Here is a 24,616-nt window from a genome sequence, read left to right as displayed (position 1 = left end):
CTTTTCTTGCCCAGAAAATTTCCAGGGAGGAAAGCCACAGGGCATAATTAATTGCGAGGGGAAGACCCACATTCCAAATATGCAAATATGCTTTGACTTTACTCATTTGCTTTGTGGGCAAAGTGTACATGGTATATTTTGGCACACCCCTCCCCCAGCCCTTTAGCTCTATTTCTGTTGTGTATTGATTCAATGGTTTTTATATCTGTATTACTATTGTCTGTATTCACATTAGGGTAACATAACAGCCTTTCTGTTCCAGAAGGAACAGCTACTATTGGTTCATTTAAGCTGCTGTATTTGGATCCTCAGTCTTTCTTATTAGTTTCCATCAAAAGGCAGCATTGTGATTGCTTGAAATTTTCCCCTCAAAAATGTATCCCTTTCGAGCAAGTTCCCTGTCCCTATAAATGTAGCTTCCCTCTCCTCAGTTAGTCTGAGTCTCGTTGCCTGAATAAAGAATTGTTACATGAAGAAACTGTCTCCTGCCTACTATGTCAGAGAGCTGAAATCACTTACCGAAATCACTAACTCCATGCCACTACAATTTCCAGCACACCCACCTTTTCTATTGTGTAACCTGCCCACGTTTAGATTTGATAGATAAACCTTGGCATCTCGGTTTGAAAGTAAGTGCATGCCGAATGGGCTTTTCATTTTCTGGTTTTGACATCCAACATGAATGGGCCTCCGGGAGGCTACAGAACTTGGGCAGCTGCTAGGGACAACTTCCTGGGGCCTGACTTTACTGTGATTGGTCTTTCCTGGTGGTGTTTCTGTTTTTAAGAGCTGTTTTCAGTGGCCTGGATCATCCATGGCAGTGTGTGGGGCTGCAAACAGGCTTGTAACCTGATGTGGGGTTGTGTAGAGGGAGCAGTTTTACGAACTGGTCCCTCCTCCACATAGGTCTATAATGTATACTGCTTCCTTGATTTGCACACTTGATATGCCCCCTCCCCCTTGTAGCTGTCCGCTGAGAGCCTGAACTAGACTGGCGCTTGTCTTTGGGTATTGATTATTTTAAAAACAGCTCCTGTTGATAAACATCTTTGTTACTTTGGCCTTCAAACTATAAACTATTTGGGCAATTAGACAAACAATTCCAAACTATACTTGATAATGCTTCAGTATGCACAGTATAATTATCTGGAAAATAAGATTGCTTTGTAGGAAATTATCCAAATAGGTAGCTGTTTGGTTTGGGTGGATATATACTGCATATTCATTAGGTTATTATCAGGAGTAATCATTATTCAATGAGATTCAAATTGCCAAGGGGTTGTCACAGTTAATTTAAGATATCCCACTCTTCATTTTTTTTTAGTAAAAAAATGCAAATAGAAAACATATTTTAGCTTGCTGGCCTATAATAAATTGGTTTCAAATGTTATTCACAGCATTTTAATTCAATATAATCTGTAACTCTGGGCCCAATCTGCAGTTTCCTCAACCAATAGTACTTATGCTTTGTCTGGATTAAATTTCAGTGTATTTTTCTTTTCACAGTCTCCAGATAATAGTTCAGGGTTTCCACTGCCTCCTTAGGATCAGATGAAAATGAGAGAGAGAGAGACGGATTGGTGGGTGGTATCAGTATACAGATGACCCCTTGGCTTAAAAATATAGGTGACCCCAGCCAAAACTGCCTCTGTCAGTTAACCCTAGGAAAATTGTTGGGCAGCAGCGTAGACAGCATGCCAGCTCTGTGATAGTCCTTCATTCCCTTTTAATTTAACACAGGTATTTTGGGGGGCAGTTCCTTTGAAACGCAGCTTATTCTGGAACCCATAATAAACATAAACATAAAGACAAGAAATTAAATAATACTAATTTGCATTTACTGTAAGAGCCCTGGGGTTGAGGGAGCTGTAGAAATTATTGTCAGGGGTAATTAGGGAGCTTGTTCTGATTTATTATCAACACAATCATAATGTACTTCTGATATCATTATTCCCTGTTAAAATGCTAACTTGGTTTGTAACATCATTTACAACCTCTCATAATCATTAAAACACACACACACCTTTGTGCAGAGGTGGTGTGCTTCCAAGCTGTCTTGGGAGATGGTTAGCTCTCTCTATTTTTGGAAACGCACACTTGAAAATCTCCCCTTCCATTCCAAATATGCAGTACAAAACCACATCTTGGCAGATTTGAGCAGCTGCTTTGGAGGGTCCTCCCTACTTTCAGCATACATATATCTATTAATGTACACACATTTTAACAATTAAGGCATTTGCTGGCAGATGTCCCCTTTTAATTGGTATGCGGTGAGTAGCAATTTAGGCAATATTTAAATATACATTTCCACACCACCTACGAAGTATATAGCTATTTATTTTAGATACCACAAATCAGAATATTCAGAGCTACTGTTTATATAATCATCATCATCATCATCATCATCATCATCATTATTCAACCAGATTCATATAGTTAAATAACTATCTCGCTCTTGGGTTTCACTTCTGTGGTACACTGGTTACTGATGCATGTTGCATTAAATGGACCATGTGTGTTGGATGATTTACAGGGCCATGTTTCGAGGATGTGGTTCCCACTGGATTAGACCAGCCTTCCCCCAACTAGTGTCCTCCAGATGTTTTAGACTTCAGTTTCCATCAGCCCTGGCCAACATGGCCAATTTTGGCATTATATACAGTGCTTTTTTCCCTTTAAAAATGTTTAGGGGTGCTCTCATTTTCCTACTCATATTGAAATACTGCCCCTCAATGAGGCCAAACGTAGATTCAAAAAATGTTTAGGGGTATGCCAACTGCGCCCCCCAGGAAAAAGCACCGATCTCTCTCTCTCTCTCTCTCTCTCTCTCTCTCTCTCTCTCTCTCTCTCTGTGTGTGTGTGTGTGTGTGTGTTGTTTTCTTCCATAACCTTTCATTTTCTTACTCTTAAAGTCTTTGTAGAATAAATTGCCAAATTTTGGGTGGTGATGGGGAGATACTTCTGCTAACTCTCCCCCCCCCCTGGACTGGGGTTGAGCTCTCTAAGCATTTATGCACTCTGCTGAACAGCCTTATTAATTTATCACTCTCAGGGCCAGTGCAATACGTATTGCTTCCTGGAACAAAGCCACCATCACATCCCTGTGCATCACCCACATGCACTGACCTCCTCCTCTTCCTCTTCCTGTGCTGAGATTCTCCAGGACCTCCCATGTAATAATGCCTCATTCTGAGGAAGGAGCCTAGGAAACTTAGGTCCCTTCCAGAGTGAGACATAGCAGTTGCGGCTACAGAGCTACTTTGCCATGCTGGCAACAGATACTTTTTGAAGTTGGAGAGTAGTAATTAGGCCTTTAGATTTTAGTTTCACAATTTGCTCCAGTTAAACTTTGAACTCGTTTGGTGAGGCAAAACAGAAAGGCGCTCTTCAAGGCCGCCTTACCCAGAAAGCATCATGGCATGAGTGCCACCAGAGAGCCCTGTGGGAGTGCTGCTGACCACCTTGCTGCAGTGGCAGCAGCCCCAGCATGGTAAATGGCAGTGGATGTGTGAGTGGCCAGGTGAGGGTTCAGAAATTCTCTGCCCTCCCCATTGCAGCACCTGAGACAGAGGTGGCTAAGCCTGAGGCTGCAATCTTTGATGTATTCTTATCAGGGCATAAGCCCCATTTAACTCGATGGAACTTGCTTTGAAGTAAATATGCATAGGTTTGGGCTGCACATCTGCTTGAAAGAGACAGCATCTTAACTTCTGCATTTCATTTTTCTCTTTTAGGTCCGCAAGCATGTGAATGACCTCTATGAAGACCTGAGAGATGGACATAACTTGATTTCTCTTTTAGAAGTTCTTTCAGGAGACACCTTGGTAAGCTTTCAAATCTTTTTCAACAGCCGTAGGCCTCAATGCGGTTGCAGATTCAATTGACCTTGGTTGTTGGGGTTTCTCTTTTAATTCATTGTTTCCATAACTGGGGGAACTAAGAGCAAGTTTCAGAATTGCCTACTGAACAGTTCTGAATAGCTTAGCAATATTGTTTGCTGTTTCCCTTACGTAATTGTAAGACTTCTTATTATGCCCTTTTCTTTTCTATCTTCACGTTTAATAAAAGTAATCTGGCAGATGTTGGACGCTAAATATTATTTCTCATTTTTATACCGCAATCTGCAAGTAATAACAGGGGCGGAACGTTCCCACCTGTAATTGTCTAACATTTCCTTCTGGTGTCATTTCCTTTTGTCGTGAGCATTACTTCCCTTGCTCGGCACTTGTTCCCTTCATTATATTCTTCTTTTCATATTCTACTCTTCATTTGTGGTCTGTCTTTGCTGTCCTGTCTCCTGTCTGTTATATTCATTAGCCAAGGGAGCGAGATTTTTTGAAGACCTTACGGTTGGTGAGTTCAACAGAAGCATGCGCGTATGAACAGCATGAGGATGAGGAGGATGAGGATAAGGGGGTAGGTGCCGACCCCCATAACTCTACTAATGTAGTATTTGAAGAGTGGTGACTGCTAACTTGAAAGTAACTTGTTAGTTTGGTGCTGTGCAGTAGTTTTATTAGAAAGAATTGATTGGGAAACTGGAATTGTGGGGAATGTGTCTAATGTAGAATAATACTGGCAGTGCTAATGCTTTTGGGCAATCCATCAGGACCCTCTGAAACAACTGCAAAAGTTAACAGAAAGCCTTTTGCACAGCTCCCTTTCTGCTGCTGGCGGATTTTTCTTTTTTTTATCAATCCGGTTCGAAATGGCAGCGATTTAACACACTTTGTTTCTTTCCTTGCAGCGATAATGATTTATGCTACAGCTATGCAGCTAAATGCTCTTAAAGAGGCTCGAACGATGCCACGCATTTAGTGAAGCAATTGGTAATTGTATATGGCAATGTGGTTGCGTTACATGACTGGCAACCTGATCTGCAGCCTGTTGAAGCTGGAACAATAAATGTTCTATGTCCCAAGGAGCTTCCAATAAAATTGTCAGTAGTTGGGGAGACAACCAATAGAAGGGGAGGTAACAGAGAGAGAGAGAGAAATACATCAAGGGGGAAATGTGATCAAATGCAGTTCAGTTGGTTTTGTGGATTGCTTAACTCATTGGCTGAATATGTAATAACTTTTCCCAAATAGATGTAGTATAGAAATAGCTGAAAGATAGTTGAATGATGCTTCACAAAGTAAATATTTTCCCTTTTCACAGGATTTATTTTTTTATAGCAGCAAATGCTGAGGTAGCATTTTTAACGATGCCTTTTGTCTTCCAGATGCGAAATAATCTACTTATAAACAGTACGGCAATGCACTACGTATTGATTTGTCCCAAAGGAGTTGCATCATTTTTACAAGAAACTGGCATTTTTTTAAAATTATACTAAAGTCAAGGTTGTTTTGAGATCACTTCTGTTACTAGATGCACAGATATGTGTTGCCCATGTTCCATACTTATGAAACCTTTGGGTATTTTACCAAGGGTCTGAGAAAAAAATAATCTCAAAACCACTCTGGCTTTATTATGCGTTAAGATATTACAAGGGAAATATCTTTGTTCTTTCACTTTCTGAACAGCTTAGATTTATTTATTTGTCTATTTTATATTCTGCATTCAAACCATTTCCCAAATTCTATCTGTGTATGTGTGTGTCTGTGTGTCTGTGTGCGAGCACATGCGCACGTTCCATTCATTAGCACTTAAGGCTGCAATCCTATGCTTACCTGAGGCTAAGTCCCATTGAACTTGGCGAAGTTTAATTCTCATACTTCAAAAGGGCACATTTCGGCAGCATCCTTGAAGCACTTACTCCAGAATAGCCAGTGTGGTATAGTGGTTAAGAACGGTGGACTTGTAATCTGGTGAACCAGGTTCGCTTCCCCACTCCTCCACATGCAGCTGCTGGGTGACCTTGGGCTAGTCACACTTCTTTGAAGTCTCTCAGCCCCACTCACCTCACAGAGTGTTTGTTGTGGGGGAGGAAGGGAAAGGAGAATGTTAGCCGCTTTGAGACTCCTTAGGGTAGTGATAAAGCAGGATATCAAATCCAAACTCTTCTCTTCTACTTTTCTTTTAAGGAATGCTGCCTTTGGCAGTGCTTCACTTTCTACATCCCCAGGATGAATACTTTTGGATAGCACCACATAATGCTAACCACATAATGGTTTGGTTGATAGGCTTGGATGCTGAGTGTTCTTCTGCTGATGGGAGTGTCTTATGAACAGAATTCTATTCATTGGATGATCCTGGCAGCAGAACGGATGGGGTTGGGTGGGGGCAGCAGTTACTGATCCTTCACCTGCAACTCCTTGTGTACCTTGATACTCTAGAGTAGTGGGAGGGAGGGAGGGAGGACTACAGGAGGAGGGGGTATTGGTGAAAACTTGCCAGTGGAATTTTCCACTTGATTGAAAACCTTGGATTCACAAAAGGGATACGTAGGCGCCAAGCCACAGAAATCAATGGAGTTATGCACGTTTGTGCCTTACAGATGTTATGGCACTCCAGCTACAATGCTCAGTTAATGTAAAGTCCAGAACATGAACGGTATAATGTCGTTTCAGTTGGTTTATGCCTTCTGCTGGGTAGCCGGGTCTCAAACTCTTTACTATGCCAGTGGTCCAGGAGTTCCTTTTTAATGCTTCTTCTTCTGGAAGTAGAGGTAATACCACTATGAGGAGGAACTGTGAGCTTCTTCCATGTGGTCCAGGGTATCTCTTATTATGTGACAACAAACTGCATTGAAGCAGCTTCTGCACTTCTGGTATAACATGAGTACCGAGTCCATGAAAATCTGTGATTGTGTAGCTGCCTTCCACCAGTGCCACGACGGCACTGAAATTTTGGGGCTTGGGCAAATCTCAGCACTTGGTATCATTGGACAGTTGCCAGGGTCTATTGCTGATGCCTTTAACACCCCCTCCATTTAAACATTTTAAAGGGAGCACCACATGTCTGTGTGTAGTCATTTTCATTTCCCACAATGCCTTTCTAAAACACCATTATATGGGAAATTAAAACGGCACCTTAACCCATATGTCCATGCTCCTTGGAGCACTGCTTGGCGTGCAGTTGCTGCCTGTCACCCCCAAATTTGCCCCAGAGCAGCTCCCAAGAGAAGGACCTCCCCCACTAAGTAAACTTTTGCTTAGGGGCTCCTCAAACCTGGATCTGCCCGAGATTCAAGCCTCAGGCAAACCCGTAACAGCAGTGAAATGCAAGCTTCACTGCAACTCTCTGACTAAACAGATGCACTATCAGCAGTAGTGGACAGCACGGTGGAACTCTATGATTTATGTGACTTCTGGTTGTTTGCCTCACTGCTGCTTGCTGGGAGGTGGATGAGTAGGGGCAGGTGGTAGCAAGGATGGCATAGAGCATGGTACATTTTCACTGTGCCAACCTCGCCTCACACCCTCTGCTGCCCTACTATGCTGTCCGCTACCGACTACAAACAAGAGACTCCCTAGAAATTAGGGTTGCTGTTGGCTTATCATTGGTCTTCCGTCTTTTTTCCCCTTTTTGCTTGGTTTTATCAACAGCGTATGTGTGTCTCCAAACCATTTACTGGGCTGTGGCTTATGGGGTAATGGCTCTCAATACCCAGAGCCATAGGACAGAGCCCAAAGCTCCATCAAAAGGAGGATTGATTGGTTCTTGGTCTTTCTGAAAGCCCATGAGAAGGAAATAGCTGGTCCTCTTGGGCTGTGGGTATTGGGGAGCAACTGCCAGTGCTCAGTAGCAGGGAGAGGAGCTTGTTATTGCCTTGGATAGAAAGCAGCTTGAGAGGGCTCTTGCAGTCATATATGCAGATACTGTAAGTCCTTGTTTTCTTGGCTGAGGAAATACTCATTGCTGAGCTGTAGAAGTTGCTGTGGTATAGCATGCTTCAGTCCATTACTGCAAAGGTTTGTGGAAAATCTAAAGTCAGGAAGAAGGGCATTATTATTATTATTTTGGATTATACAGTCACATAAATGTTTACTTCCTCCTACCCCATAGCTGTTCCTTGATAGCTAGTGAATGATGCCTTTTCTGGTGTAATTCTTCCTCTTTGTGATTTTACACTAACTGCTTGTGTTCTGCCATATTATCATCAATCTGCTATATATAATTTGTTTTCCTTGGCGACTTGCATAGCTTTATCCATGCATGTTGCGTTTTGTAAGCATTTCTAAGGAATAGTTTGTAATTGAGATAACCCTTGAAACTCTACTAAAAAAGAGAGAAAAGGATGGGGATCATTTTTTTAAGAACTTACTCCAGTGTGTACTTGCTGCTAATATAGACAGTATGCGGATTGTATACCTTTCTTGAAAAATTGATGTGCTTTTCTAGTTCTGATGCAACATTTTTTTTTCATGAATATTTCCTAGAAACTGACCCTGTGGACCACTTCACGCATCATGTATGTTTTAAGTGTACACCTAAAAATGCAAAATGTGAATGTGGCAAAACATGTGTTTACAGATCAAACTGGTACACTTCTCAGCTGCATTGGATCTGATTCTGCATAATGTGTGAAATGATTCCTAGGCTTTACTCTGTAAATTACTTAGAGGAAAAATAAATAATAGGATGCATTGCAAATAAAATACATGGTATATTCTACTGGTGCTTAGTAAAATGCACTCTATTAACCAATAATGTGCCCCTTGCTACATTCCTGTTGCATCCTAGCAAGCACTACTGTTCCTTTAAACTCCATTCATTTCAGTGATGTCATAGCAGAAGCATTTGGACAATTGCTCACAAAAGGGTGTGATCCAGAGATGTATGTTACAGTTGAAATCACTTGCTAAATTATTATGCTAGCCTCTAGGGCCAGCTTTTAGCCCTCCAGTTATTGCTGGACTCCCAACTTCCATCAGCCTGAGCCAGTGCAGCAAGTGGTCTGGGATGGTAGGAGTTGTAGTACAGCACAGCAACAACTGGAAATTAGTCACGTATGTTCTAAAACTTTGTCACAGAACACTGGTGAGAATGTGGATGGTGGGCACATGTCATCTGGATCCTAATTTGTGCTTTTTAACAGCTAATAGAAGGCATCCATCTAGCCCAAGTGAAGCATTGTTAAGTCGGCTACCATTGATTTCCATGGGAAAGAAGTTTAACTTTCCTGTTGTCATTAAGGGTACTTTACAGTGCTTCACTTCGGCTAAACTGTGTCCAAAAGTAGATCACATCTGCTCCATAAGGTAAGTTTTACGGTAGCATTGTGACTTCTAAATAAATAACCCTCCACATGCACCTCACAACATCCCCAAATCTGCTCCATGGGGCTGGGTGTTCAGATTTAGAGGACATGTAATGAAGAGGGGGTTAGAACGCTCTGTTGTGCAAGTGGAAATCCTTGTGCTGATGAGATGTTCACCTATGGGTACGGCCTACTGTATTGTGTCCAAATGAACAAAAAGAGACCACAGGGGTGAAACAGGGCCTCTTTAATATTTAAAGCAGTGTGGGTTTTCTCCAGAGTCATTAGGTTTTAAATAAATTTTTTTCACATACCCCCCCACCATTCTGATATTAATGTTTTAGAACATTTTTTAAAATGTAGATCATTCTAAAGGAGTATTATTTGCCTTGTAAGTCACATATGTTGTATAGAAAGCCTCACAGTCTTCATTTTCTGTTTTTAGCCCAGAGAGAAAGGTCGGATGCGTTTTCACAGACTGCAGAATGTACAAATTGCACTTGATTATTTGAAAAGACGGCAGGTAAGATACCACAATTAACTAACCTAGTTAAAAGTTAGAAAGATGGGATAGCTCAGTTGGTAGATCATGAGACTATTAATCTCAGCGTAGTGGGTTTGTGCCTCACGTTGGGTAAAAAGATTCATGCATTGTAGGGGTTGGACTAGATGACCCTTGCAGTCCCTTTCAACTTTACAGTTCTATGATTCTATGAAAACATACTAATTATTGACAAAGGAAAAATTACAGTTTATATTTTTATGCTGTTTGGTGATTTAAAAAAGATTTCTTAGCCATGATATTTGGACTGAACCAGAGAAGTGGGGTTGATTGATACCCTCATTGGCAGATCCTATGAAATAGAAGAGTATATATCTTTTTTTAAAAAAAATATCTCATGAACTACAGTATTCATCTCTCTCAGTCAACAGATACACTCACCTGGTTTTCCAATTCCCCCCCCCTCTGCCAAAGCAAAAGCAAATCAAAACTGCCAATGTTCCTGAATTGCATGTCCCCTGGGGGGAAAAGAGAGAAATCGTATCAGAACACCAGCATTCTGATTGGTTTAGCATACTTGTGCCCATCAGATCTCGAGGCAGAAAGATTAGACATGTCCATGCATCCTTCCCAGTGGATTGCACCATTTGTGCTAGAACACAGCCTACAGATGAGTCTTGTTATGTATTCATTTCATCCACATCTCTCCCTATTGCAACCCATCACTATCTGTGCTCTGGCAGCTCTGATGGGGACTGATGAAGGTCAAAACCAGATGGAATAAATGGGCCAGCAATAGGTACTGCTTCCAGTAATGTAAACAGTTAGGATCTGGGTCCTGCAGTTGTCATATAGAAGATTTAAGCAGCTGCATTCTTGAGGAATTCATTATTGGCAAAATAATGTGAGCTGACTTGATTGGCATCTCCCAGACTATAAGTTTTATTCTGCAGCTCTCAGCTCAAAAAATGCACCAAAAATGTGAATAAAAAAACGTATTTTAAAATAAATTACTTTTATGAATCTGTATTTTGTGAAAAAAATAATATTTAATGTTTCAGTGAATTTTCATGCAATATTTTTTTAAATCTGAAAATTAATGTAGAATTGGGATAGAATGGATTTCTGAATGAATACATGCATTAATTGACGCAGGCTGGCTATAAACTGATCCATCAACCCCTAGCTAGCACCTGATCTTATTTCTGCTACAAAAAAATGGATACACAGTTTGTTGGTTACCTGCTCCAAATGTGCTTTTTCCTCTGGTTCTGCTGCTGCCACTCTGCTATGAATCCTAGAACAGTCGTGAGGAACCTGTAGCCCTCCAGATGTTACTGAACTTCAAATCCCATCAGCCCCAACAGTCTTAGCTCATGGGCAGGGATGATGGGCGTTGTAGCAACATCTGGAGGACCAAAGGTTCCTCAAACTTATCCTAGAAAACTTTGGCTTCAGCTTGTGATTTCTCTCGAGCAAGATAAATTGCGGGCCAGGGTTTGATGTACTACTAAGCCAAACCATTGCTTAACTCAAGCATCCCCAAACTTGGCCCTCCAGTTTTTTTGGGACTACAGTTCCCATCATCCCTGACCACTGATCCTGTTAGCTAGGGATGATGGGAGTTGTAGTCCCAAAACATCTGGAGGGCTGAGTTTGGGGATGCCTGGCTTAACTCATAACAGTACAGCAGCAGCAGGACTGGAGGAGGAGCGAAGGGGCCACAGTCTTCTTTCCAGGAACCCACATGTTTGTGCTAAGTAATTGTTTGGCTTTTTAAAATTTGCTTAAATTGTATCCATACCTTTATAGACCTATTAATTTGTAGGAATCTTTGAGGTTTTCTCTTCTCTTCATTTCATGTACTGCAGGCCCCTTCCCCTTTTCCTTAGGTAGAAAACCCCATAGCAAAATATATTATGCCATTTTGTTAGAAAAGAACAACTTCTTTTACATCTTGGAGATTTATGATTAGACTTTCCATCTTGCTTAATTGCTTTAAATGTAGAGTGTATTTCTTGTGAAATGTAGTTTTAATAATATGAGCAGGTCGGAAAACAACAGGACGCTTCAGTTTAATTGGCTGCTAAACAATATCCCCAAATATGTTTTTATCAGGATAAGCACCACATACCTCTCTTTAATCAGAGTATTCTTATTCCAACTTAATAAGCAAATAATTGTGTGACAGCAGCATTATAACAGGGCTCCCAAAATACATTGAAAGTATTGCATAAATTAGGAGATATAAAAGTCGCAAATGCAACTGAAGTTTATTCCAAAATTGCAGGACTATAATATTGTTAAATAGTCAATGTGAGTGCTGCTTTTTGAATAGTTGAAGAGCTGTTAGGATAATAAAGATATTACTGCTGCTGCTGCTGCTACTAGTGTAAATATTAATGCAATTTGCTTTCTTTTGTTTTAATTGGCCAGGCTCTCCCTTACAGGCTTTTTTATGCAGCTAAACTCTTCCCAGTATACAGTTGGGGAAGTAGCTGTAGCCCAGAAAAGCCTAAAGTGATGTGATCCTGGACAGAATCCAAGATCCTCCATGTTTTCTCTTTGCTCTTTCCCCATGCTTTTGTGTTAAGAAGACTGTCCATTCCTTCTTAGCCATCTAAGCTTGAACAAATATTGGCGGAAGAATGTTTCCTCCTGTATTCAGCCACAGAGAGGCAATCTTTGCTTTGCCTGAAAAGCATCAAGAGGAGAAACCAAAATTGGAAATGCAGCCCACTATGTTTATTATTAAAATTATTGAGAATGCAAGTATTCTTTATTGTGATCATGCAGAAGAGTCAGAATGAATGTTTTCATCTCCAGTTGTTTAACTATCTACTAGCAGTAACAACTATGTTCTGCCTCCACAGCAAAGGTTTATGGAAACCTCAGGGAGTAAGAGTGCTCTTGCACTCATGTCCTGCTTGCCAGTTTTCCACAAGCATCTGGTTGGCCCCTGTGAAAACAGAATGTGGGACTAGATGGGACCTAGATCTGATCCAGCAGGCTCATTCTATGTTCTTACAGTTTTTTCCCTCCTCTTGACAGGTGAAACTGGTGAACATTAGGAACGATGACATTACGGACGGGAATCCCAAATTGACTTTGGGATTGATATGGACCATAATTTTGCACTTTCAGGTAAGATGACTAGTCAGTTTCAGTGCACTTCCAATTTGAAACTCCATCCCTGCCAGCCCTTGTCAGATGTGATTGGATAGGGATGCTGGCAGCATTTAAATGGGTGCAATTCTGTTGGTGCTGCTACTGTTGCCTCTTTCAGTAACTTAGCCTCAGGAAGAAACAGGCAGTAGTGGGGTCTATTCCCTAGTAGATCAGATTTTTCCAAACTCTGCGTCGCGACATGTTAATGTGTCGGTTGCAGTGTGTAGGCATGTGGCATGAACGCTCCCCACACTCCTCCCAGGGCTAGAAAGGGGTTAGTAAGTTTAACCTACTGTTTGCTAGTAACCGAATTACTGTGTCGCGAAATGATGCATGTTTAAAAAGTGTGTCACCAACATGAAAAGTTTGGAAAGCTCTGCCCTAGACCCTTCTGGATCACCCTTCCCCATTGGGGATGGGAGTGGAACTTACTGGTCTTGGAACCCCTCATGAGAAATTGACACTGTGGATGTCATTTCCATCATGCGTTTGAAAATTTCATGTCTCTGTTTTCAGTTCACAGTGTCCTTTCTACAGGTCAGTTACATTTGCTATAAGACATTGCTATCATAGGCCATTCATTTTATTTGTATGCCGCTTTCCCATACAAATCATGTTTAAAGCAGCTTACGACAAAGAAAGCAACATACAGTATTTTTCCGTGTATAAGATGCCCCCCCCCCGTGTATAAGACGCCCCCTATTTTTTGGGACTCAAAATCAAGAAAATGCACTGGGCACTACCAGTGTATAAGACGACCCCTTATTTTAAACTTCAAAAATTTAGGAAAAAATATAGACTTATACATGGAAATATACGACATTTCAAAATCAAACAGTCTGAAAAGAATTTCCTAAGAACATAGCAAAACTACATAACAGCAACTATAACAACATATAAAAAAGCAACATTTCAGAACTATAAATATAACAAATAACAATATAATATAACAACATAACCATAACAAAAATAACAAGGGAGCTTTACAGTTTCACCTTCGTCCTAGAAACACCCCACCGAAAGTCCCTCTCCTGTAGCTGCTTCATGTGATCATTGAAAGGATATACTCACCACAGTAAATTATTTGTGTTGTCAAAACATAGAACCCTCCACAAATACTATGCAATAGAATGAAAGATCGTTACCCTCTCTCCCCCATCACCTCCCTTTCCCTCCAACTGCAGAATATCTATGAAGAACACTCTAGAGCCAGTGTGGTGTAGTGGTTAAGAGTGGTAGACTCGTAATCTGGGGAACCGGGTTCACGTCTCCACTCCTCCACATGCAGCTGCTGGGTGACCTTGGGCTAGTCACACTTCTTTGAAGTCTCTCAGCCCCACTCACCTCACAGAGCATTTGTTGTGGGGGAAGAAGGGAAAAGAGAATGTTAGCCGCTTTGAGACTCCTTCGGGTAGTGATAAAGTGGGATATCAAATCCAAACTCCTCCTCCTCCTCCTCCTCTTCTTCTTCTTTGAATTGAAAGTGGAGGCGCTATAAGTGCTTTTTGTCAAACAATATTTTTTAAAAATAAAAATCAATAATAAAAAGAAACTTTTTTTAAAAAAAAAAAAGAATGTGCTTGAATATTGGGTATTTATCAAGTTGAACTCTGTTGATTACAAATTTTGTTTAATTTGGCATCTCATCTCCTGTATGGAGGGGAAATAAGATTTTTCTGAATAGCTATGAAGTGTTTCTTTGAAAACCCTGAAGCCATTTCAGCTAGAGCTCTTGTACTTAAGCCAATAAAGTCCTGTGCAGCTTTATTTCATGCAGTTTATTTCAAGCAGTTTGCATTACATCTAGTTATTTGAACTTTTAATACGTTCTACAGCATATTACAAGTGTGCTCAGCAGTAGTTGTGTGTGTGTGTGGGTTTTTTTTTTTATAAAAGAGCTGTTATTTCTTGTTGTAAATGTTGAGTGTGTTGGTTATGGTTGATCACACTAGATGGCACTAGAATTATGGCGCTGACTGTACTTAAAGAATTTCTGTAATGTATCCTTCTGGTTCTTACGGTATGTAGCATTGGTATTGTTGTTTCTCACTTCAGTGCCTGAGAGTTGCATTTTGTTTGTAAATTCTGTGGCCCATGTGATTCTTAATCACCATTTACCATAAATACCATGTTGTTAGGAACTGTGGTGCAGAGTTTTAAATGTTATCTGCCGTTTAAGAATAGGCAGAGCATTTAAAGCTATGGTGTTCACATTTATTTATACTTTGATTTAGAAATTTCAAAAGCAGTACCTAGTTGGATAACTTACATATATTCCTGATTACAAAATTCTAAGCAGGAATAGTTAGATGTGCAAATAGTGAAAGGTTTATGGAACAGAAATCGGTATGAAGCACGTGAATTTATCCTGAGCAATTGTTCCTATGTCATTGCTGCTTTCGGGGACCATTTGGATTTTAACTGATGATTCCGATTATTCTAATGCCCACCTGGATTCCACTCACTCATGAGCAGGTTATGAATTCTTTTACTATCAGTAAGCCAATTTATGTGTGTTTTCAGCATGCTAGCAAAGCCACTAAGGTACCTCCTTCCTAGTTACAGTTGCTTATGATTGAAAAACAGTGTTACTATGCATGAGCTCATTCAAATATTGCATGAGAGTAAGTAGTACTTTTGCTTTCAATGATGCTTCTCTGATAATGTATATATGGTCTTTTGGATGTCACACACCCTAAATGACCTTTGGAATCTGAAAGCCTCATTTAATTAAAACAGATTGAATTGCATTTCTGCTTTCTCTGCAGTATTAGGACCTTCTCTTGTATTATTGATGTTTTAAATCCTAATTCAGCATTCCCCAACCTGATGTCCTCCACATGCTTGAACTACAACTCCCACAATCCTTGACCATGTGGCCATGCAGGCTGGGGCTGGTGGGAGTTTTAGTTCAAAGCATCTACAGGGCATCAAACTGGAGAAACCTATTCTAAGCTATAGGATGTCTTCTGAAAGGAGGCGAGGCCCATTTGGCTCCCTCAGTTTTTGTGGCAAAAACCTGTGAGGTGACAAAAACATAACAAACAAACCCAACTCCCACACCCTTTGTTTCAGCAAGCATTTGGCTTTATATAAACTGGAATTAGTTTTCTTTTTTAGGCTGTTATGTTCATTTTAGTTTATTTTTTCTTTCATTTACTTACCGCATATACTCAAGTATAAGCCCACCCGAGTATAAGCCGGGGCACCTAATTTTACCACAAAACTGGGAAAACTTATTGACTCGTTTATAAGCCTACTTGGGGTGCTGCCAAGAGGCAGAGGCTGGTGGCGGCAGTGGTGGAGGAAGAACAAGCAGCCCGAAAGGACTGCTTTCAGCCTGCTCGTTCCTCCTCCTCCACCACCAACAGCCTCTGCCGGGGACCCTCACTCAAGTATAAGCTGAGGGGGGCTTTTTCAGCATAAAAATGCTGGAAAAATGGGCTTATACACGAGTATATACGGTAGTTTGTTATGAACCAAATTGGAGATAAAACTGGGTTGTTTTTAAAATGTATGTTGGTATTTGTCCGAAGTTGAAGAAGCTACATCTGCAGAGCAATTAATCATAATAATAGCATAGTGAATTAGGATAAACATTATTTTGATCCATTATCGACTCATTTTGTATGTGGTGAAACATAACCCTGTGTTTCCCCCTCCTTCCCAAATCACCATAATATACTTGCTGTATGCAGTTATTTATTTATTGCAGAAGTCACTAACAAAATATTGAGGGGTTTTTGTTTTTGTTTTTTGAGCCAGGCCCACCCACATCCACACAACCACTAACATCACAAAAATAAGTTAATGCTGTAATGTGGGGTACTCAAACCTTCTTTTGAGCACGAAGTCCACTACAAATTTCATTTAGTTGCTTCTGAGAAGCAATGTGTCTTTTCAAGGGTAGCCCTCTGTTTATTTCCCCAAGAGAGCATGTGTACAAGCCACCACATGCTTGAGATGTAAATATTTCATCTCAGTAAAATGTTCATGGAGCCCCCCTGCAGTGGAGAGAGACATTTTTCACAACTGCTTCACCTGTAAATGCTTGATGCTGCAGGAATTAATCCCTTAAAGCAGAACCGGCTGGCTTTTCTGCACATTAAGTGAGTTGTTTTATCTTGGGAATACAAAAGATGTTGAGACTGGGAAAGGGGTACCACACCATGAGTGCAGCAGGGCTCTTAAAAGCTTATTCTCTTGTTAGGGCCTGCTACTGGCTGTGTACCAGCATGTGGTTGGGCAGAAACATCTTCTTCTGAAGCATACCTCTGGACTGTCTCCAGACATTGAAATATTTCTTCAAGGATCCACTTTTAATCTGCTCATGATTTAAAACTGGCAGGCAAGAGGTCAATGGCTGATCTTCTCCGAGATCTAAACACGGAGTTATTTAATGTCTGCAATTTAATCCGTAGCTATAGGAGGTGAACAGTTACCGTTTTCTTCATGGTTCCTATTAGATATGATCATGGACTGTCATTTGTAATAAGACAGCTTTTAAAGGCTATGTTCTCTTTTATTTATATATCCAATTAAAAAAATTTTTTTGTTACTTTGTGTGATATGCCCCCTCGTTGTGGATAAAATGTTCAGACTTGGTCTTTTAAGCTGAATTTCACAGCCAGGTTAAGATTGGGTTAACTGTGTGTGCAGCAGTTAATGAAAGTACATACCTTGCAAGCAGCTCCATCCCATCAATACTTCAGCTGCTGCAGCACACACAGGAGCTTGTGATAAAACAAGAACAACAACTATAGCAAATTCCTGTGTGAGTCAAATGTTCTAGGAAGCCAGTGTGATATAGTGTCAGACCAGGACCTGGGAGATCAGGGTTAAAATCTCCACTCAGTCATGAAACTCACTGGGTGACCTTGGGCCAGTCACATCCTCTTAACCTATCAAGGTTATTGTAGGAATTAACTAAGGAGGGGAGGGGTGAACCATGTACTCCTTGGAGAAAAAGGTGGGATATAAATGCAAAAATAAGCTCTTCTGTTTACCTGCTTAAGAAAGTGGGTCGTGTGTGAGGCCTGCCATAGTATTAAATCTTTTCCGCTTCCCTTGTGGAATGATTGCAAAATGATGTAATGGCACACTATAGGAGATAACTGAGTGTTCCTGGCAGGCTTGTCTTTACCGCATCATGATGTCACCTGGCATTAATGATTTTAGATGGAATAGCAGACGTGCCCAGGAAGGCCTCAAGCCAGCGTTTGTTCTGGGCTTTCACTTTCCCCCTGAGGTGGACTGATTAAAATGACACAGGCTAGGTGATGGTGAAACTTGGAAGCCTTCTTCCTTACATGATAGTGGGAAATCACATTTCACGGTACAAAATACTGGTAGCATGGAGAGAGACTTGCTCAGAGAGCACGCTTAAGTTACAAGGCAAGACATGGGGCAAATGAGAGTTAAACCTGGCAGTGAGTGCCTGACCATGATTGCCTCACCACAGGAAGTAGTCATGCAGCAAACTTTAAAGTAGCACCTGGGGTACCATGTTTGTTTGTCCTAAGGAGCTGTGGAGACCTTTGACTCTGCAGAAGCTACTGAGCTACAAGTCCTATCAGCTCTGGAAAGATGACCAATGGCCAGAGATGGTGGGAGTTTTAGTTCAGCAATATCTGGAGGACTAAAGGTACCTCATACCAGACCTAAAGGTACTGTGGCCAATGCCACATTGCTACCTCTAGCTTTTCCTGCCTGTATCTGTGGCAAATTAACTTGACCAAAAAATCCACAGCGAGCATGGCTTGTGGTTTGGGACACCACTGTTCAGTTCAGAGAGGAGGACTTTGTGGTGTAAGCCCCAAATCAGATGGCTTGCAATTGCCACTCAGGATTCACATGAGATTCCATATAGGGACTTGTTTGCTGCAACAATGTGTGGCACATCTTAATTCCTGCTGCTGATAAAGAGAAAACAAAAACTTTCCTGCTGAAACCAAAGAAGCTTATAAGATTATACCCTAGTACTAAGTAATCTCCAGTTTGCAAAATTTTTATTAGTAGCTTTCTACATAAATTCACCCACTGTGTTTTCGTTTTCTTTGCTCTTCCTGCTATTCAAAGATCTCCAGCTAAATATCAATTTATGGGACACTATGCTACTCACTTGCAGGTGCTTTGACCATGGTCAAATGTTTAAGTCTATTAATTTCTGGTACTTTCTTAGTAGTTAGTCTGGAGCATTGACCTGGAAAGAATAATCTTATATTTTCCTGTGTATTATCCGTAACCAGATTTTTAAAACTGACTTCAAAAGGAACATATTTCTTGCATTGTTGCTATTGGCACTGTATCTGTAGTGCTGGTTTAGGGCTTTGTTTTGTTGTATTACTTTCTCTTTCAGTTGTTAGGCATATAAAGTAACATCTGCACGAGGCTTTTCTGTTTCTGATAGATGCTAAGTCATCGGTGCAAAAAGGCCATCGGCATTACAGTTTAATGCTGAGGCAGTGATGTTTGCTTAAGAGGATTGGTGTCCAGAAATAAGCCTCAGTGTCTAATCAGACACAGGCCCGGCCTGGGCACAGTGCCACAACATTTATTGCGTATGCATTTCTCATAAGCAAAATGGCTACGTCCTGAGGACCGGGAGTTCAGCCTGAAAGATATTAGGGATATAAGCTGGAGGTTTTAGCTCTATCTGAAAATGATTTCTGCTCATGTAAACTTAGTAAAATTACAGAGTCTGTGTGGCTTTGATACACTCTGAGCCAGATGGGGAATGTCTGTGGATGTGTGAGGGCTGACAAAGATGAACAGTGTTTGGATCCAGCCAGAGCTCCCTTAAGTCCTGCAAAACATTCCCCTGGAAGAAAATACTTCAGGAGGAAATCAGGAAGGAAACAAGCTAAAGATGAGAGAGAGCCAGAGAAGATTAAGGAAAATGAGGGGGAAATTCAGTTCAAAGCAAATCGTTCTAAAGAGACAGCAACTCATCCCAGGGAGCTGGAAATTCATGAGTCCGTTATACAGAAGGCTCTGCTGGACAGAACTGATCTGATTGTGAGTACCGATGTTAACACTGATCTTGTTAAAGCAAAACTGGTGAGTGGGGCAAGCTGTGATTCAAGCAGTGGGGATGGTGCTTGTGCTAAAGGCAGAAGAGCTAGTAAGTCTCAAGAAAAAGAGAGACTGTTAACTGAAGATCTGGAAAAGTGTCCCCAAAAACGCAAGCCCGGTTGCAGCACGCAGGACAAGAAATCTTCTCACAACGGGATCCAAGGAGAATTAACATTCCAGAAAAACAGAGGAGTAAATTTTGAAAAGGAATCTGGCTCAAACTGTGTGTTAAACAAGCAGTGCGAAGAAAATGCACCATCCAAGGCTCTTTCTGGAATCACTAATGATTCCCCCAAATGGGAAAACGGTTACAATTGGCATCCGGCTAAACTTCAAAATCAAACCCACCTGCAGCAAGGATTTCCAAAATCCGTGTCTCTGCCTCTTTCAGAGGAAAATGAAGCTTACAGCATTTTACCAAACAGGAGCAAGGTAAATATACCATAGCGTTGGAATAGTATACAGTTTTCCAAGGAATTTTTTTTTTTAAATCCTTGAGCGATATTTGATTTTTGCATGCTGAGTATTTCATAACTACTTCAATAACTGTTGCTGAACTCCTGCTGGTTTTGAGGTTAGCTGCTCTTGCATTGAAAAATAACTTTAAAAATAAAAAACAGACCCCCAAATGAATGATTTTTCAGAAGAGTTAATTTTAAAATGTTTGTACCCGTTGTACGTAGCATGTGTTTCAGTTAATTTTTGCCATCCAGTTTGTCTACTGGATATTACATTTTGAGTAAGGGGCCAAATAAGTTGCAACATATGGCCATTCTCTAGAGTGTATCCATAGACTATGTTGCTGTCATCATTTCCATAAAGCTAGCCCTAGCAATAGTGATAATGGGCAGGGCTTGCTATCATAAGTAGGTGGGATCTAAGAGGTATAGACAATGCATGGCTCAGATATCTAAGGTGGAAACTTGCTGCTTTCTACATTACTGCGCTTCTTGCTTCCACATGGAACGCTGTGTGGAACAACATGCAACCATTCAACTGTATATAATGTCTCTGTCGCTGGTTAATGTACACACTGATGTATTCTTTTTTTTTGTAAGCTACAATCTACCTAAACCCATTATTAATAATTATTAATTTCTGTTTTGTTTTTCAAAATCACTAGGACCTGTGTATTCATAAAGGCATAAATCTTTGTTAATTTAAAATGAGAGATGTTTAGCCACAGAAGGTGTCTGGTTCATTTAGTTTGGTTTGTGAAATCCTCTGCCTACACCTGTATTACTCTTTGGCTTCCATGTTGCATTGGATTTTTGATCCATGATCCATCCCCCCCTCCTCCAAATTTCACTTGGATATCAATTTCTCCTCTGCTCATTCCGTATAACTTTTCCTTTACCAAGATCATGGATGTGTGTTCTGTCCTGTCCCGTCTCCCAGCTTGTCCCCCTTTTCCCCTTGACACTTTTCATTTTCAGCTCCTTTTCTCCCCCTTCTCTAACTCTGGTTCCTTCATTTCTCTTACACCTTCATCCTTAGATCCTGGCACCTTAGTCCACTGCTGGTTCTTTCCTCTTTCTTGAATCCACCATGCCCTTGGCAAGAGCCGCTCACCCGGTGAGGTGGAGCCACAGCAAAAGCCTTCCAGTAGTGGTGTTGCTGCCACATACTAGGAGGGGGGAGGGACAAGATGGCAGTGAGTTTGGGAATGTGTGGACACACCGGTGGAGCTCATGGCTTTTGGGCCTCCTGCTTCAGTTTCACTGTTTGCTCCTATTCAGCTTCCCAGCTTTCTGCAGCTCTGATTCTTTCTTTGCTGACAGTTCTTGGACCCATTTATCTTGCTGGGTGTTTCCACTCTTCGAAAAGGCTTTTCTGTATTATTTTTGTAGGAGAGCTAATCTTAGCAATCATGATCTTGTTTTATTTATTAAATAGAAGAACCACTAAATTTGCAGCTGTCCCGAGTTCTCTGATACAGAAAACTCTGCTACCTCTTGGTCTCGGGCATTTGTGAGTTGGCCGTAATAATTAAGTGGTCTGGTTCACACATAATGTTAAGCTGTGGTTTGTTTAGCACATCTTAAATTATTCCAAGTAGTCCCACAGATGATTACATGAACCATGGCTTGTTTCTCTGAAGTTTGTTTAGTTTCCCAGCTCCTTTTGTCTCATGCCTTTGTAGTTTGTTGAGTGTTTGGTACCGTAGTGAAGAAAGAGTGCTGGGTTTGCAAGTAACACCAAGCCATAGTTAAAACATGTTTGGCTTTAAATCATGGTTTGTTGGCAGTAAACAAGCCATAGTTAAGCCAGTGAGAAGAGTTCATACATAACACTACGCCATGGTTTAATAAACGATAATTTTATAAGCCACGGCTTAGTATTGTGTGTGAAGTGGCAAGGGGAATGCATTGTGTACATTGATCAGAAGCATGCTGAGCTTCACCAGGCTTGAACCATTAACATTGTCAGCAGGTTCCAGTTGGAGCTGAACCCTGGCTCACATTCTAGCTAAGGTTGGCAGTAGCAACCAGTGCCTCTTTTATAACATGCAGGTTGGCTCTCATACATTTATTGCCCGGCTTAACCTATATCCAATCTCTGAGTGATTGTACAATCACATCAGCTTCTGTTATCAGCATACACAGCACTTTATTGCAAGTGAGGAAAGGGTGTCTCTGTTTGTCCTCCTGCCTCAGAATACATAATCCAGGGCAGAGTATAAAATTGGCTGATTATTGCTGTTGATATAAGGTGTAAGATGTGGCACTTCTGAAGAGAGGCCTTCACGCAAACCTTTGGGTTGTATGTGCCAACCTCATGATCACAAATATAGTCACATGCACTCTAGATTTCCATGTGAAAAGTCTAATTACTTGAAGTAGCTTATAAGGCATTATACTATTACAGACAAGCTGGTTTCCTTTTCAGTTTGCTGTCAGGCCAAGCTGCTGAGTACTTTAGACGTTTGGTTATCTGAATGAATAAAGAATGAGACAAAAAAGAAAGAAAAAGGTTATCACACCAACAGCAGAATTAATTTACAATTTTATTATTACTTTTGAATTTAAGGAGTTGGAGAGGGGAGGGGTTTAGCTCAGGCAGTCCTATTCATCAGACCAAAAGTAGCGACTTTATTTTATTTTTTAATGTAGTATGACTAACCAATGTCTGTTAAATACTTGATGAACAAATTTGCTTCCCTCCTCTCCCTTCCACTGTGAATTTTGTTGTGGTGTCAGGGATCAGAAAGGAAGAAAAAAGAAAGAAAGAAAGAAAGAAAGAAAGAAAAAGACATGCCCAATTTTTCTCTTCTCCACACACCTCCAAGCTTGGCCTGGAGCTGCAGGACTAGCGTGAAGAAATAAGACGAAGGAGGGAAAGGGTCCTGGCTTCCCTCAACCTGGTGCAGTGTGGGTTTCCCCCATTTTGCACCTGCTCTGTTACCTCGCTGAGGTAGAAAACCTGTGTCTGGCTGTTTGGGCTTCACAGGGTTACATGTTTCTTTGTCCAGCAAGAAGAGAAAATAAATTCTCAGATGTCGGGAAGAAGACTGGGGTAGAAATGTTTCCCCTGAGGTCTATGTGTAGAAAAAGGGTTTTGTATGTGTGTGTGCGCGCGTGTGAAACCCAGAAGCAGGTTTCCTCAGGATTTTTAGGGCTCACTTCACTGTCTGAGGATTGGGCCCTCCTGCCAACTCTCAGAAGTGGACACAGATTTGCATAACATGTCCATGTGCTTTGTGTCATATGCAAATCTGTGTCCACTTTTGCAAGCTAAGGGCCCATTCATAAATCTGGAGCCACACAGGTAATAAAATGTTTCACTTTTGGTTTCAATGGGAAATGTCATGTTCATTGAATTTAATGGGAATTAGAAGAGCTCCTGATCCTGCAGCACGATCCTATGCAGATCCTATACTCAGAGGTTAAATTCCTCTGTGTTCAATAGGGATGGCTGTTGGATCAGTGTAGATAGGATTGCAGCCCTAAAGTTTGAGAAATACGATTTTGCTGTATACTTTTTGGTTCTTTTCAATAATCTTCTCACTTCAATTCTATATAAAGAGAATGAACTTGTGCTGATTACTGAATCTTTATGTTGTTGTTGTTGTTGTTCAGTCGTTCAGTCGTGTCTGACTCTTTGTGACCCCATGGACCAGAGCACGCCAGGCACGCCTATCCTTCACTGCCTCTCGCAGTTTGGCTGAACTCATGTTAGTAGCTTCGAGAACACTGTCCAACCATCTCATCCTCTGTCGTCCCCTTCTCCTTGTGCCCTCCATCTTTCCCAACATCAGGGTCTTTTCTAGGGAGTCTTCTCTTCTCATGAGGTGGCCAAAGTACTGGAGCCTCAACTTCAGGATCTGTCCTTCTAGTGAGCACTCAGGGCTGATTTCCTTCAGAATGGATAGGTTTGATCTTCTTGCAGTCCATGGCACTCTCAAGAGTCTCCTCCAGCACCATAATTCAAAAGCATCAATTCTTCGGCAATCAGTCTTCTTTATGGTCCAGCTCTCACTTCCATACAGTACTACTGGGAAAACCATAGCTTTAACTATACGGATCTTTGTCGGCAAGGTGATCTTTATGTGGTAACTACTAATTAGTGAGTTGCAAGGGATTACCTGCTTTAAAGCTATGAATAGCAATTATTGGTTTTAATGAGCCTCAAGAAATCCCTTTATAGGAAGGAACAATGGGAGGCACTTGATAAGGCGATTAAACTGTGAGATGACAGAAAATTTTGGGATATAATAGCACAGGGAG

The 24,616-nt window shown here is 41.0% G+C and overlaps 1 protein-coding gene across 1 annotated transcript in view; it reads left to right on the top strand.

The window, feature by feature from the left end:
• The window catches only part of DST (dystonin), a 292,631-nt gene that overhangs the window by 83,376 nt on the left and 184,639 nt on the right, over positions 1-24,616 (top strand). Inside the window, exons 6-8 of the mRNA XM_033143180.1 lie at positions 3,735-3,824; positions 9,591-9,668; positions 12,699-12,791. Of these exons, the coding sequence (XP_032999071.1) occupies positions 3,735-3,824; positions 9,591-9,668; positions 12,699-12,791 (261 nt within the window). The remainder of the gene's footprint in view (positions 1-3,734; positions 3,825-9,590; positions 9,669-12,698; positions 12,792-24,616) is intronic.

Source organism: Lacerta agilis, chromosome 3 (assembly GCF_009819535.1).
Source record: "Lacerta agilis isolate rLacAgi1 chromosome 3, rLacAgi1.pri, whole genome shotgun sequence".
Lineage (NCBI taxonomy): Eukaryota > Metazoa > Chordata > Lepidosauria > Squamata > Lacertidae > Lacerta > Lacerta agilis.
This window is presented reverse-complemented; position numbering and strand designations above follow the sequence as displayed.